This window comes from Aphelocoma coerulescens, chromosome 1A (assembly GCF_041296385.1).
Source record: "Aphelocoma coerulescens isolate FSJ_1873_10779 chromosome 1A, UR_Acoe_1.0, whole genome shotgun sequence".
In the NCBI taxonomy this organism is placed as follows: domain Eukaryota; kingdom Metazoa; phylum Chordata; class Aves; order Passeriformes; family Corvidae; genus Aphelocoma; species Aphelocoma coerulescens.
The window spans coordinates 40,516,601-40,533,504 of NC_091014.1; the positions used below are offsets into that span (position 1 = coordinate 40,516,601).

Consider the following 16,904-nt stretch of genomic DNA (forward strand, 5'->3'; position numbering starts at 1 on the left):
GATGGCCAAAGGTAGTCACTCAGAAACACTGCTGGATGTTGTCTTTTTAGCCAGATTTTATTCAATGAAGAATCAGAATGGTTTGGGTATAGAAGGGACCTCAAAAATGATCTAGTTCCCCCCTCCCTTACCATGCAAAAGAATGCTTTTCAAAACAGGGACTCTCAGTCTCAAGACATTACCCTCAAATCTGCTCATAGAATTCTACCAAAGACATTTTAACTTCTAGTGTTGTTAAAAGAAGGCCTGGTGTGTTTGCATTTATTGAGGTGAGGACCTTCATGAGGCTATAAAATGAGCCCAGCCTAAAGGTATTAGAAGAGTTTTCCAGAGGCAGCAACTTTCACTTCGAGAAAAGGCCTCACGGCCTTGATGCTGCATAAGAAAATGAAACATTCTCTTTTTATGTGGTATAAAAGATGTCAACAATTTCCTAAACAATTACTAAAACATGCCAATTGCTTAATATTGCATCAAATGTCTTCAGTGAATCCAAAAATTGAAGGTCAATTTTGTTTAAACATAAATCCTTCCTGAGATACCAGCAGGAGAGACTAGGGCTATTGGGTGTGAATAAGGCCTTCCTGCTCAAGGAATGCAAAGTGAAACATATGTGTCAATTTCCATACCTGAAGGGCTGTCAGCTGCTAAAAAGGAAGCACTCAACTGCAAACCTGTACATTTAGGTGGAAATCCACTAGACCTCCACAGAGAATTGGGCTATTTTGGGACACATTAGACAGATGTGTATCCTGTTCTTGGCTCCTGTCCAAATTGTTTCCATACACCACCATTATTCTTACATGGAATATTCATATTCCCACAAGGTTTCACTTTTAGTAGTTGAAGACTAGCAGAACTTTTTACAGTACAACTAGAGCATTAGATTGGCTTAATATCCTTATCAATATTCAATTCCTCTCAAAATCTTGGCAAGCTCTTAGTGTCCCAAACCAACTTTCAGCAGCAGTACATTCCTCAGTGTAGGAACCCAGAGTTGTATGAGAAAAATTTTTCATATAAATATTTGAGGTCTGTTTAAAGAACGGAGAAAATCCAGCAAACAGGTTTATGGACATTGTTACACTTCACAGATACCACTTAAATTTCTATACCAAAAGATAAGAAGAATCAAGTTATGAGACAAAAATGAGAATATCCACATGAAAGCATACCAAGTGCTAAGATCAGGTAACTACTGTATGGCAATCCAGTGACTAAAGGAGGAGCACAGAACAGGCACTTCTGTACTTGGAGTTAAAATTTCCCACCAAGACTGAGGAACCTAAAATGCCAAAGGCAAAACCTGAGGAAAGACATAATTTTGTATTTTAAAACAAATCTAAAAGCCACCACTATTTCATAAAGGAAGTCATCCTTAACCAAATTCACCTAACATTTTAAATTTACTAAGTGCAAAATGCTCTTAATGGATAGTGTCTTATCCATAAAGTAACCATGGTGTTGAATGCATGGTTGCTTGTGGTATTTATGTTTACATTCTTTTAAAACAACAACATTACAAACTTTATGATAAACTGTGATATAGTTATTATCTCCCTGGTATTAACTGATTATCCACTTGTTCTCTTTATGTGTAGTCTGCAGCTACGAGTGAAAAGGAGATTGCCTTTAACGAATCTGCTTGTGTGGGAGAAGAGAACATGTACTTATACAGAACTTGCAGAAGATAAATGACGTTAAATAAATTCACTTTCTGTAGAAACAGCACTGTAACATCCTTCCTTTTCCTGGGAAGGGTTATACTTCTACCTTGAAGTAGGAGCAAGGATCATTTCTATCTAACTGATGGAAGGATATTCACTACATACCTGAAGCAAAAAATAAGTATAGTGTACATTTGCAGACTTCTCTCTTGTGTGTCTGCATATACATACACACTTGAAAATTCCAATGTGAATGCAACACTAATTTTAGCATTCAGGTTGGGAACTTCACAGTATTGGGGACAAATCCAGTTAGAATTTTAGACAGACAGTATTAATTCTCCTTTAAAAGGCAGTAAGTACTCAACCTGGATTAAAAAGCATTTTGTTTTATTTGAACAAAGGCAAACAATCTTTATTATTAAACATGTATCATTTACCTGCAGTAGAAGAATCTCAAATCATTTTTTTAATCCGATAACAAGTATCACCACAACTAGTCAATGCTCAAAACTAAAATGGATATTCAGTTACTCATAGGTTAACAATATTTAAATTATTTCAATACATAAAACAGATGTTTTTTGCAAATTACTCTGCATTATGATTATGAGACTGTTTTCAGAGGAAAACTCAACTACCACAAGTTTTCCAGAGCAGAAAAACCACAACTAGCCCCAAACAAGAACAGTTACATTAGAAATCCAGAAATTCTGCCAAATACTTCTGTCAGTTTTATGTACAAGTTAAAAAAAAAAATTCTAATTCTGGCATTACTGCTGCCAAGAAGAGGTAATATGAAGACAAGTAACTCCTGTTTATGTTCTTTGTTGCTATTTTTCTTTGGCTTAAAATGTACATGAAACACATTTTATGAAACATCTCACTTGTAACTTCATATTGATATCTGTGTGTACTGCAGTAAGTCCTTAACAATGCTTCAATATGTTTGACATCCCACGCAGTACATGGGTATGTTTATTTCCTACTTCGTACACAGAGAAGGAAATCAGATTTCTTCCAGAGAAAGTTTCATATTTATTCAAAGGCACACATCTCAACTGACTTTATTATTACTTTGAATGTTTAATTTCATGAAACTCATAATTAAGGGACCTCTTACTGTTTCAATATTACAAGCAATACTCATTGGTGTGTATTGTAGTTCAAAGGGCTTATACAAACCCCCTGTACCATTTAACCCCCTGAGTAAAGGTTTTAAACGGTGTTCCATGGGATCTCATCCACTGTGAAGGAAAACAATGAGGCATCCTGGACTATAAGTGTCTTGAAAAACACTTTAAAGCTTTGAAAAGTTCTTCCTCATCAGAATGCACAAATGCCAAATAACCTATTCTATATCCAACACAATCCCAAGTGTAACAATAATAGCTGGATTTTAAACTTAACAAACACTGTCATTAAATACACACTATGAAAACAATTGGCAAATCTGAAAAGGTAATTATTCTATATACTTCATATAAATATATATTATTATAACAACTGTTATATTGTTATATTAAAGTTGCTTTTAAGTTTTAAGGTAACAAGAAGTGTATGTATGTAACTTTCTGACACCAAACTTCAAAATTGTCAAGAAAGAGCCTGGACTCTTCGAAATGTTTTAATTTCTAGTGTCTTTCCTCAAAGGACATGTACATTTAATCTGATCAAGAATGAAAAATGGGCTGTATTAAGATGAAATAAAGTACAAATGATTTTCAGTCTAAATGTTAACTGAGGTCTGTGGTTAAAATCTAAGGAAAATTTTGTCAGCTATCATGTTATAGGAGAATCGGTACACAATCATAACCGGATCATAACATCTAACCAGGCACTTTTTAAACAACTTGTTAGTTTAAAATCAAGAATAAAAAGGGGGTTTTTATCTATTTGATGTTTCAAAAAGGCATAAATCACTAGTATGCCCCTCTACTTCATTATGTACAAAAAATTTTCACTCAGCTTAAAAAAGCCAAAAAACTCGTATGGGTTATGATCGCTACAAATTTTAGCATGACAACAGAAAGTGTCTCTACTAAAATGAAAGCTCCAGGCTTTGAATTCTCAACACAGCAAACTAACTGTCTGATTGCAAACTTGAATTTCATTGCTAAAGCAAAGGCTATAAAATAAACTGCAGTGCACAACTTCAATATGATTCTAAGAACTTATTAATGCTGATACCAGAGGTGATTTATTTGGCTTTGTGGTGTTTTGCATTTGTTTGTTTTGTTGTTTTTTAGTAAAACCTTCCCCTTCTGACAGAATACTGTTAAACACAGAAAAAAAATTGCTACTCTCTACTATTCTCAATCTTTCAGACATAGTAAAAAAACACAACATATAAGAGTTCTAGAGCAAGTAATCAATCTGCAAAATGTTATACATCAGTAATAAGGCATCCATTTTACAGCTGTTTGAACAAAAAAGGAAGCACTTCCCAAAATACATATTTTGAATCTGTGTAAACAAAGCTTATATGTATTGCTTCCATACATTTCAAAAATATACACCCACATGGACTGAAAGTGATCTTGGTGCTAATCATTTTAGATTACTGTAATTTATGCAGTTGTAATCTGAAGATACAAAATCCAAATATTTTTGAACTTAATATTCTGAAACATGTCAAAAATTTTAATTATGCTTATGTGAAAAGCAAGCTAAAAATATACCCCAAATTTTATGCCATTTCATTGAATGAAGGAGAAAGTACTATGAAAATAAACATTCATCTGGTTTCCTAACAATAAATACAAAGACAGTTATTATAACATACTGCAACACAGGAAATATTACTATATTGACCTTAATGTTCAATCAGTAGTTTTTAAAATCTTTCCTCGTTGACACCTGGATCTTCTACCTTGTCAGCTGTCCAACAACTTTTAAGAGGGTTTTATTTTCTTGCTTCAATTGTTCATTTTCATCTTCTATATCATCTAGATCCTATACAAGAAAAAAGAAAACACTTCTCAGGACGGAAATACAAACTCTCAATTAGTAGCAGCAGGAATTTAGCATCCTAGCTCTGAAATGAGGAAGTTGGGGTAGGGAAGAATTAGTGTCACAGTAGATACCCTTAAAACTGTTAAACCAGCCTGTTTCCAAGTGTTCTTGTAATTACAAAACATTAATATTATATTCTCAAGCACCTTTAAATAGAAGCATGTTCAAATCAAAGCTACATCAGGAATTAATGCATAAAGAAACCAAAATAGAATGGTGGTGATTATTTTTCTGGCATATACAAAGAGTGTATTAATCAGCTACTGCTCCTGCTCCCCTGATTGCTTGTCTGCAACTATGGCACTCACACATACAGACCACTGGTTATAACTGCAAGAAGACCTCCTTTGTGCATTATGCATCAAAATTTTCAGAAAAATATATGCCTGTCCACTTTTTTCTGTTTTCTGTGGAAAAAAAATATATTTGGATTTTGTACCTTCTGTCTAAACTGCTACTGAAAGAACAGACAGCACACACACTGTAGTAATGGGTGCTCAAAATAGATTGCTTTCACCCCAAATGTTTTTGTCTTTTCCACCAATTACCATTTTTGTCCAGTTCCCATTTCACTTCTTCACTCCTACCAAGTTTTTTCAAGCCTTTAAAGTGAAAACCAGTGATAATGGCTGCTTAATACAAACATTATTCATTAAAAATTATTTTACTGTACAAAAATCACATGCAAGAAACAATGTGACATAAAAAAGAATGAAGAAACAGAAGGACGATGTCAAGGACAGGATTTTAAGGAGAAAATTGAAAGGTGGGCAAAGGAAAAAGAACCAGAATTCTCACCAGAAAGCCTATGTGTCTTTTGAATCAAGTCTGCAAAACCGTCCTGCTGCCTTAAGTAGTAAAGAGAAGATTTTTCTCTCTCTTGGCCCTTTCAGTTGTTAAGCAGCGTTTGACATACAAAGCCCAGTTTCTTATTTCTTTTTTAGTGAGGTCATTCCAGAAGTGCACAATAGAGATCACATATTCAATTGCTATAATGATTTTTAAAAGCCTCTTCAGTTTGCCAAGCTAAAATTCATACCACAATACCTTTGCAATTACTTTATTATTTTCTAGTGTGGAATCAAGAAATCACTAGCAGAAATTCCTCTTTACCTCACGGAAGTAATGGTGTGTCACAGTATGAATCACTTCCAGGAAAAGCATTTGACCACTCCAACATAATGGATAAAATAGCTGACTTAAACAGCTAAACAGAGAAAGTTTTGATGGATAGATACTATAAATACAATTTACTATAAACAAAGACACTTTATATTCTCTTTTGTGCAATTCAGATCAATAATCAGATGGAAAGGACAACATATTTTCAAGAAAATAGGGGTTTTTTTTTAGTTTGGTATACATAAAACTTTAAATAACCTCCAAACTTGTTGACCTAGCCATCAGATGCCTCAATTAAAGCTTACCTAAAAACCTCCTGTTTGAAATTCTAGTATAATTGACTCAAAATCAAATATTAAAAGTTTGTGAAATGTTTATGCTGCAAAAATAACATTCCAAAAATTACTACATGTAAGAGTTTCTTCAATATAAGCCAGGAAAAATAACTGCTGCAGTTTAAATATCTACAGAAACAATGGGCTGAGAGATGGAGGGGATTTTGCTATTCTGAAATCTAGCGTTTCTTATTCAAAATTACAACACTAATTTATGCTCATTAGCAAAAAAACATGCAATAGCAGGAAAGCTTGAACTTCACATACCAAAGGAACTGATAACTACACAATTGACACTAATTGGACTGTAAATCCTCACTGACAGACTCTCTCCAAACACACTTTTAACTACAACAACATCTTAGTGAGGTCAGAGATGACAAAGTGTAAACTAGTCAACAGTTGAACTTTGCCTACAAAGTATTTAAATATTTTGAGATGCCTTTCCTTTCAGATATTTAAGATTTTTATAAAGCAATTGCTCCTTTCTTACAAACAACATGGCAGGCATACTTTTAGTGTCTAATATCCTGGAATGAGAGAATGCCATTTTTTGCAGAAAGCCTTTTCTGTTCCTCAATATAAATGCAGCTCATATTCTTTAAGCATCTCTGTGACGTACTGACTGTCACATTAAATAAATATACTTACCTAAAATCAGAAAAATTCTACCAAGAAATTTTCATGATTCTTGGAAAAAGTTTTTCAAATGCAACACAAGGTCTTTGCCAATCAGGGATGCATCCATGGTTACGAACTGACTGAAACTTCTAGAAAGAGCATTTCTTTAAATATGGATGGGGCAGTCAAAGATATGAAAAAAAATTGCTTTTTAAGACGTTATCTAGGGTCTTTGATGTGACATTCTTTCCATACCTGTGCATCTTAACATCCAATAACTGTGTATTTTGATGAACAGAAAAGCTGGAGAATGAATGAATGTGTAGATGCTCAAATTTAGAAACCCCTATTTAGGCTGCCTACCAGCAAAATTTTTTAGGAAAACCTCTGCGTAGACTCACTAAATGAAGTTTAGTCCTCAGGACATCCTTTTATCTGAACAGAAGGCTGAAGATCACAACTGTTCTTCCATGAAAAGCATCCAATCCTGGTGCTAGGCCTACAGAGGGACACTCCATGAAGAACAGATGGATGTCCAAGTGCTGGCTCTCATGTTCTCAGTTATGATAATAAACCTGAAGCAAATATAACTGCCCTAATAATTTCCCTAACCTTCAAGCATGAGAATGATGTGGTATTTCTGCAGCTTCTCTTAATTTTTTAAACATTTTCTCTTTCTAAATCCACATGGATAGCCAATATAGAAACAATCATAAATCCAAGAGTTAATAAACAGGAAAGTAAAACTCTATTTTAATGGAAGCATCACTTGAGACATGATTTCAGGGAGACAATTATGCCGCTCATAAAATCAAAAGGCAGCTATTTCATCATTAAGAAAAGCCCAAGAGACACAGACATAACTTGCACTCTGTTGAGCAAACAGACAACATTAAAGCTATGAAGAACGCTGACCTGATGGAGAAAAAAAATCCATTCTCTTCTGCTTTTAAAAGCATCCACCTATAAGATGGATTTGTAGATCTCATGGAAAGTTACAGGTTTAGTCACTGTGTAACAAAGTTGTTTTTGAAAGGACAGTTTAATGTTTTCTTCCAACAAGCAGAAACTGCCCTTGTAGTTAACACAGGCAAGGCACAGAGAGTGCCTAACTTTACAATAGATTTTCAAAGACAGTTTCTAGTTAGACACTTGACGGATTTCATTTAGCATATCATACTTCAAATATAGCCAAAAAATAACATTGCTTCTGGAACAGCAAACCTCTCAAAAAGTCATGGTCCTAAACCACAAGATTTCAGTGGTTTAGGTTCTTTTGATTTGTTCTTTCCAACCTTTGAATCAGGAAGTCAGATGTGACCAACAGTATTAAATAACTTTGCCATCCACTACACAGAAGGAACGAACACCTGCCTCAACTGTAATAAGGTCATCAGCTTAGATGTGACAGATTCTTTGCAGAATGAAAGAACTGCATGAAGACCAATGCCTCAGTTAAAATAGAAATCTCTCTAAAACAGACAATGCTTCATTTATCCTACAGATTAACTTACAACTTTCTTCATATAAAAAACAAAATACGTATTTCAGAATAATCTCATGTCCTTTAATTTTCTAGGTCAGTTTGCAAATTTGTGAATGCTGTCCTCCTTTGCTATAGATGAGGAGCTGCAATATCTAAGTTATTGCCTCCCTTCACTGATGGACTGACCAAAGCCATATCTGCACTGGACTAGAAGAGACCCATGTATCTCTAGTACATCCAGACTCCACACCTCAGCCAGGAAGTGCAGGATGAGGTCAATAATCCACTCTATGAAAGAATTCCTGATTGCCGTTAAAACTGGTAGAACTTTTTTCTATCAACTTTAAAACTTCTCATCCTGTCCCATTTCCAAGCATGTCTCACTCTCCTACCCCTCTTCTCCTGCTTTCACACCTTGCCTGGTGATGTTACCTCATGTCTCCTGACCTCTGTCCTGTTCTGCATTTACTTGGGATCAACAATAAAGAGTATGAGAATATCTGTCAGAACATAAAGAGCTTTTGCTTTTATTTTGCTCTATGAACACTTAGAGCAACAAGGAACTGAGGTACTCTAATAACACTGGACTTAGGGAAGTCAACTATGACAAATATTATCATTGTAAAAATTCACCTTAGAAAGAAAATATAACTTACTGACATACCTCTTGAAAAGCTACACAAATACAAAAAAGCCCTCAATTAATTCTCTTCTGACCTTGCCCAATGGATGTGGGTGCCTGAAGAATACAACAGAGAATGCAGAGACTTTTATCCCCTCTTTACAGAGCCATGTAAGAAAGTATTTCCTTACTCTGTTTAATAAATCAATTTCTTCTTTCAGCTTTCCAATTAGTTCCTCTTTGTCCTGCGCCATCTTCATTAATCTTGCATTTTCCTGTCTTTCTTTTGCAAGTTCCTATAACCAGAATACAGAATGAAGTTGGAAATGTAAATTTTTGTTTTGAGAGATAGTTTTAAGTTAATACCATCTAAAACAAAGAAAGAAGAACACACACCTATAATTCTTTTTCTACAGCAAGTCAAACCCACATCTTCAAGTCCTTTTACATTTCAAGGAGCTAAAGAATCATATCTAAGATAATATTTTACCAACAGCAAATATTTTTGATATCTGACTCACGTGTTTTAATTAATATTTAATTTAAGCATGAATACAGAATTGGACAGGGGCCCAAACCAGAAGAAGTGAATGTAAAGTATCAGCTTTCAAATTTCTTATATTGGAAGGGTTAGTCTTTGTTGCTGGTTGGGTTTTCCTTTGTTGTTTTGGTTTTTTTATAATACCATTAACAAGAAATGAAGACTCAGTTTTAAATCTGTGGGCCCAAACGTGAGAAAAAATGGAACTGTTCATTAGGAATTCAGTAAGTCAAGATTCAGGATATTGAAAAAAGGACCTTAAATCTTCTACTGTTTTTTGTTACTGGCAATTAAGTATTTCAGAAAGAAGCTGATTTAGAAGAGAGTATTATGGTGTATTTTACTCAAATGAAGGTTCCTCAAGTCTTTAAAAAAAAAAAAAAGTAATTTCTACAAAATAGATGTTATTTTCACCCTTTCCAAAAGAAGACCCATTCAAATTGTGTTTACTTAGTAACTTTCACCTATACAATTCAAGAATATTTGGCAAGTTACCCACAAAAAATCCACTTCAGAGGAAGACAGAGAAACCAGTAATAGATTACACAGATGACATTATTTAGCAATATGTTGGCTTAGGTGAAAAGCTCAGCTTAACATTATTGCATTTTCCCAAAATGGTTTGTATGAAGTCAATGCGAAACAATGAAAACTTGTTTTAAATATGTATTTTAAATGTTTACAACTTTAACAAACAACTGGATAGCAATTAAATTTTATATTTCAGTATACTAAAAAAATCCACACCAACAAGTAGATCAGAAAACATCTTCTGAACAGCCTAACCTTCTGAACAGCCAGTGAGCCTCTTCATAAAACAAAAGATATTTGTTCTATGTTGGTGTGTCACAAGGTACATAACAGAAGCATGCAGAGCACTGCTGGCTCTCTAAGTGTATTATCTTTACCTTAACTATTTCTCACTTACATACCAAATGAAAACTAAACATCTGTGATTTGAAAGTTCACATTCTTCTCATTCAGTCTGATTCTTTATACATTTTGTAGACATAACTATCTGTACTTCAAACATTTAGCATCATTTCTATGTATTTTACTTGTAAATTTCCCCATGGAGTTTGAAAAGTACTTTATTTCAGATATATGTCATGGAAAGGTTAGTTAGTACTTACCCTTTCAAGTTCCTCAATCCTCTTTTCCAAAGTGTTACTTGGTAGAGAACTGCCAGAAGAATTTGCATCCCTGCTGTATCTGCTGTAAGTTGTCCTCTCTGTTCGGGAATATCTGTTTGGAGCATCGTCTTCTGGTGCATTAGCTGTACTGTGAAAGGCAAAGAGCAAAGCAGACACCTATTTACACATTTAAAAACATGGAAATGAGAGCAGTCACAGAAGTGCTCTCCAAAGCAGTCAATAGTCAGTCTAATAAACTGAAGAGAACATATTTCACAGCTCTTGTGTGGCTGAGAACTCACTAAAGTCACTGCCTCAGGGATTAAATACTTGAATAATGCAGCTTTCATCACACAGGTAATATACTAGAAACACAAACTTACCCTATTTTTCAAGTTTCATGAACATTAAAAACCAAGCTAAATAACTGTAATTCAAGAACTGAAGTGCCACTACAAAGTTTAAACCAAGCACCTTTTTAAGTAGATGAAAACATAAAGAATGAAAAACAAGTACATGTCCAAAACTTAAGAAGAATACTGACTGACTTTTCAGGATCTATGGATTTGGCCTGTAAGGGACTGGAAAGCAAACCGAAGTGAGAAAGTGATGTGACCCAGCAAACTAATTTTATGCCATCTCCAGATATTTTACCTCAAAACTTTGATACAGAGGAGTTTGTCACAGCTCTTTTGGTAGACACTCCTTAAGTGTCTATGGGGTTTTTTGGTTTAGATTATGTCTCTATTAAAAATCCCTGTCATGGAATCAAGAGATAAGCACTGCAAGTGCACATAAGTTAGTTATTAAAAAAGCATGTGGGTTCTCCATTACTACTGCTGTGTACAAAAACAGTGCTAATGTAAAAATATGTATGACAAGTATGTATGTAAAAATATGTATGACAAGTCAACCATTTTCTAACAGTGTCCTTCCCACAGCCATTTTCTTCCTAACAGTAATGTTACTTACCTTCAGTGATGATTCCAATGAATAACTAAGAACAACAGAACAGAGTGCCCTGGGAGCAGGCAAAGAGACACTGATTTTCCCTCTCCAGTTCAACAAAATTACACTTCTTAGACAGAAAATATACAGACAAACTGCCAAGACCAAAAAAAAAAAAAAAAAAAGAACAGAGATAGTCAAAAGCCACCTGGAGATGGCTCTCAACAACCAGCTCTAGGTGGCCCTGCTTAAGGAGGAGACTGGACAAGATTTTCCCCAGAGGTCCCTTCCAACGTCAACCAGCCTGTGATTCTGCAAAATTACACAGCTCAAGTATGTATACACTGGTTTTCTAGACCACTTAGGAAAAGAACGAAAAGCACTATGAGCATCCCTACAACATTTCCTTTAAAACACAGAAGAGTGTATGATTAATGCATTCATTTAACAATTTTGCATTTCATAACTCTAGAAAACCCCTGCTGACAATGTGCAGATTTAGATGGATACACTGCAAATCAAAAGCAGGAGTTATCTGGCAAAGGGGTATCTTTTCGTGGATATAAATATTCTTTTGCTCCAGTATGTGTGAAGTTTCCAAGACACACTGACACAATTGTAAGGAATTTTGTAGCTTAATGTTATTACCATATTTAGCACTGTTTATTCTTCATCCAGAAGATTTTTTAAAAAACATTTCTAGGACCGGATATGCGTGTTGCAACACAACATAAGAGAAATATTTTAACTTAACTCTATAAATTCTAGATTATTTAGCTTTCTGAAAGACATGTAGTTTCATGCTGCTAATGTCTCAAGGAGAAACCACACAAAAAATAGTCTCAATTTTCATCACTCAAAAATGAACACTTTTGCCAACATACTGGAGTATTTCAACTCAGCTCCAGTGAGTGATATTGGCAGAAGCTCCTACATAAAGATCAGACAGAAGAATACCTAGACAGGAAGGGTTTCATTAACAGGAATGTGGCAGATAAAAAGTTCATTATTTTGGTTGTTATAACCAATGGCTAGTACACAGCAATGGCAAAAAATGTACTATCCAAGACACAACAGACACATCTTTCACAAAGAATGGAACTTAAGTCTTCAGATGTAATGTCATTTTATGAGGATTAAATGAGAAAGAATCAGAGAATCATAGAATATGCTGAGTTGGAAGGGACTATCTGGTCATTGAGTCTAACTGCTGGCCCTGGACACCCCAAGGATCACACCATGTGCCTGAGAGCATTGTTCAAACACTTCTTGAACTCTGTCAGGCTTGGTGCTGTGACCACTGCCCTGGGAAACCTATTCCCATACCCAACCACCCTCTGGCTGGAAAACCTCTCCTTGATATCCAACCTAAACCTCTCCTGACTCAGGTTCAGGCCCTTCCATTGAGTCCTGTCATGGGTCACAAGTGTCAAGATATCTGTACCTGCCCCTCCTCTTCCCCTCACAAGGAAGTTATAACTGCAATGAGGTCTCCCCTCAGTCTCCTCCAGGCTGAACAGACCAAGTGCCCTCAGCCATTCCTCATATGGCTTCCCCTCCAGACCCTTCACCATCCTTGTTGCTCTCTTCTGGATGGTCTCTAATAGCTTCATGTCTTTTTTATATTGTGGCACCCAAAACTGCCCCCAGCACTCGAGGTGAGGCTGCCCCAGTGCAGAGCAGAGCGGGACAATCCCCTCCCTTGCCCAGCTGGCGATGCTGTGCCTGATGCCCCCCAGGACCCTTCCTGGCTGCCAGGGCGCAATGATGACCAGAAAAACAGTATCACTGAACTTGGTGTCTACTAAGAGGAAATATCTATGAACCACCCTCAAAGAAGATACTGTCTATGGAAGTATACCTCTAGATTATTTTTATATAAAAAATAGACAAATATATTTATATTTTAAAAGGGTTTTTTTTCTGGCTGTACTTAAACAAAAAACATATAGCAAAATCAGTTTCACTACTCTTACAGAGAAACAGAAATTTTGGTTTGGAACGATGTTCCTAGTTATTTCCTTTACAATAAAATCAGTTATTCATACAGGGATGGTTTAAAAGCATTATTACAGCAAGGTAGAATACCTCTTGCTCCTTCTAGTGCTTCTTTGATTCTTTCAATGTCTTTCTAAAGCACTGTCCAAATTGCCATTTCACCCAATGAAAATCACCCTGTCAAAACTATTTCAACTACAACAGGTTTCTTTTTATGCCAGAATCTTATAACCATACCTGATTTGGAAACTCCTAGTTACTTATGTCACTGCAATCCAGTCAGTTGCTATTAGCTTCTTTAGAAGAAGCAAAGGACAATTATTTCTAAATAGGTCACCTTGGCCTTCTGTTACTTCAGACTGCTTAAGCCAAATTTGTGGCTTTCAGAGTTGAACTAAGGAAAGGCAGTCTTGTCTTCTCTACAGTGCACTTCCCTAGCCCCCTCCACTTTTCCTGCCTCTGGCCTTCAGGTGAATGGGAAACTACTCAAGGAGCTGATGCAGCAATCGAGCAGCCAAGCAAAAGCAAGCCATCAACTTCCAGTCACAGCCATCAACTTCCAGTCACTCCCTGAAGCAGTGCCCTGCCTGGCTGCATGAGCACTGGCCCAAGGGGCAGTGAGGAACTCCAGCCAGAGTCAGAGTCTACCAACAACATGGTCAACTAGACCATGAAAACCTTCTGCAGAAATAAACCCTAGGTGTTTATGCCTTCTCATAACGCCAGCGGTGGCTCAAAAAGGGCTACAAAAGTCAAGAAAAACAACTTGAGTGACCCCTGGCTAAAATAAAATGCTCTTATCTGCAAAGTAGTGGTCCTAAGATAACAAGCTAGATGAGACAATGCTTCCAAAGCGAGCCCTCACTGCAAAACTCCTAAATGCAGGCAAGCAGGCACGTTTGGGCATAGCATTATGAAAAAGTATTTTGTGGCTCTGTTTTTCTTTAATTAGTGAGATCAAGGTTAGTATGATGGAAAGTAAACTGTTATAGTTTAAGTTTTATAATTATCTAAAAACCCTGAGCAAGGTAATTTCAGCAGGGTTCAAACATTTCCCTCACAGCCCCTCCAGTGAGTGCTCTGAAGCACCTTCTTCCTCTTTTTTTATGGTCTCTACTTCCCCATTTATTTTTCAGTTCTTACATGAATGATAAACTGGAGTATGTAGTCTTTTACAATTCGTGCTAAATGGTCTCTATCTCTACGGTTCCATGCTAATGTGCTGTACTATCCTGAAAGACGGGGCAAAAATCCTCTCTGACATTTTGACTGGAAGCCACAAAACCATACCATATTGTATTAATTTCCACTAGTAAACAAACTTTTAAGGGGAACACACTTCCACTTCTGAACCATGAAGAGATTTTAATCTAGCTCCTACTGTAAACTGATCCAGTTGATCTCTCTGATTCAAGAACCATGCAAAAATCTTTAAATCCCAATCTACAAGGTTTGCTTTACAAATTTTTTAAAAGAAACTAAATTGGTTCAAAAACTAGTAGACAGTCTTTAAAGTAAGCTGATAAAATAAACTTTCTGTGTTTATAAAAATATTCCTATGTCAGCATACACACCTTGCTTTACAGTTACTTGCAAACAAGCCTTTTAGTTCACAGAACACAAGAAAAACATAATTCACGTTTACCTGTAGATTAGACTCAAATATTTCAATAAAGGAATGCACTTTGTTCTTCTCATGTTTAAGAAATCATTGGTAACACCAACTATGCTGATACCATCAAACCTAAATTGGAAAACCATTCTTACTAATGGCAGTGTGCTTGGTACTTAAAAATAACTACTCACAAAGCAGTGAAAAATGCCAAAAAATGGCAGACCCAGTTTCATAACAGTAGTTTGAAATGGCCAAGATGAGCCATATTCCATTAGGAAAACCTGAGAAGAAAATGGAAGAATAGGAAGTTGATATGGGCTATTACAACTTAAGTACACCTACACATTTAAAACACATGAAGCTCACAGTTAGGACACATGATTGACCCCAACTCCCAGATACTCTCCTGCCTGTCCTGTGGCCTTCATGTCAGCATGACCTTGCAGATTCTGGTCATGCTTTTAACAGATCTCACAGTACCACTCCAGATCACAACAAAGCCATCACTTTCTTTTGAAAATATTTTATGCACTTAACCATGCAACTACAAAGGAACCCCTTCACAAACTTTGGGGGGTGTGAAAATTTCTGAAGTAAATTCAGAAGACAGACTACACTTATAGACTAAGATACTCATCACAAACTTTTATTTACTCTACAGCACGAAGAGACAGGCTCAGTTTGTCCAAGTCACTAAGCACACAGCAACACACAGCAGCCAGCAGAGTTCATTTGTAAACATGTTTTCCAGTCAATGGACACTCAGTGAAACAGGTTTCCCAGCAATGTCATATAAATGTTTAGTCACAGATTGTTGCATCCATATAAGGGAAAGTAGCCAGTGTAATTCATAGTGTAAAAATCTGTAGAATTGTTTGAGTCCTGGAACACACCAAGAGAACAGTGATTCTGTAAGAACAGACCTTCTCTGCTCTGAAGTCTCCCTTCTCTTGTCAGGAACAGGAGGCTGGGTATCTCAGTGTAGAGGCGGAATCACAGAATTGCTGAAGTTGTAAAAGAATCTCTAAGATCATCAAGTCCAAACAAAAATATGAAAACAGTTACATGGAAAGGGAAAGGAAAGGTACTGGAAGTCCAGAATGGTATCAGTAATCCAGGACAAAATGTCAGAAAAGGACAGATAATGGAGACAAAACAGGAAGGGAAAAAAAACCCAAAACCAACCAACCAAACAGAAAAAAAACGCCACAAGAAATCAGAACAATAACAAAGAGAAGACTAGGACCTCAATGATTAAGATAAGGATGTAAGAGAAAGGGGGAGAGAAAGGAAAGGGTGCCTAACTGGGCTAGGAAATGGAAACCACTGAAGTGAAGAAAAATGCTGAGATGAAGAAGATGCCATGTTTGATGAGGAATAACTGGGGAAGAGAGAGAAGACAAAACAGAAGAAGCAGAAGTAGTAAAGATGGAAGAAAGCAACCTGAATATTTCTGGCAAATAATGCAATCTTTCAAAGGGAAAGAGGATCTATTACAGAATCCAACATTTTAGGAAAACATGCTTTCCTTTTGCTATCATATGTCTATAAAGTCTACCAACAATCTCTCTCCCACAAAGTACTGGTAACTTACTGTTGCAAGTAAGTTTCAAATAGGATCTCAAAGTGGTTGTCCCTATGTAAGAATATGCTTCACTGTCAGTTTGTTTTGACAACCTAAGGGAGTACACCCAAGACTGTTAAAAGCACATTAAGCTGAATGTATTTGAGCCTTGAAGCAGCTTATGATCTCAATTCAGCCTTTAGGCATCCACATTCCAGTTCTAGGTGCAAGCACAGA

The 16,904-nt window shown here is 36.1% G+C and overlaps 1 protein-coding gene across 2 annotated transcripts in view; it reads right to left on the minus strand.

The window, feature by feature from the left end:
* Positions 1–2,040: 2,040 nt before the first annotated feature.
* PAWR (pro-apoptotic WT1 regulator) overlaps positions 2,041–16,904 on the minus strand; it is a 76,230-nt gene continuing 61,366 nt past the window's right edge. For both annotated transcript variants that reach the window (XM_068999579.1, XM_068999571.1), the window contains 3 exons: positions 10,543–10,690; positions 9,060–9,164; positions 2,041–4,622 (listed from right to left, as the gene is read on the minus strand). In XM_068999579.1, coding sequence (XP_068855680.1) covers positions 4,536–4,622; positions 9,060–9,164; positions 10,543–10,690 — 340 coding nt within the window. In that variant the 3' untranslated portion in view covers positions 2,041–4,535. The remainder of the gene's footprint in view (positions 4,623–9,059; positions 9,165–10,542; positions 10,691–16,904) is intronic.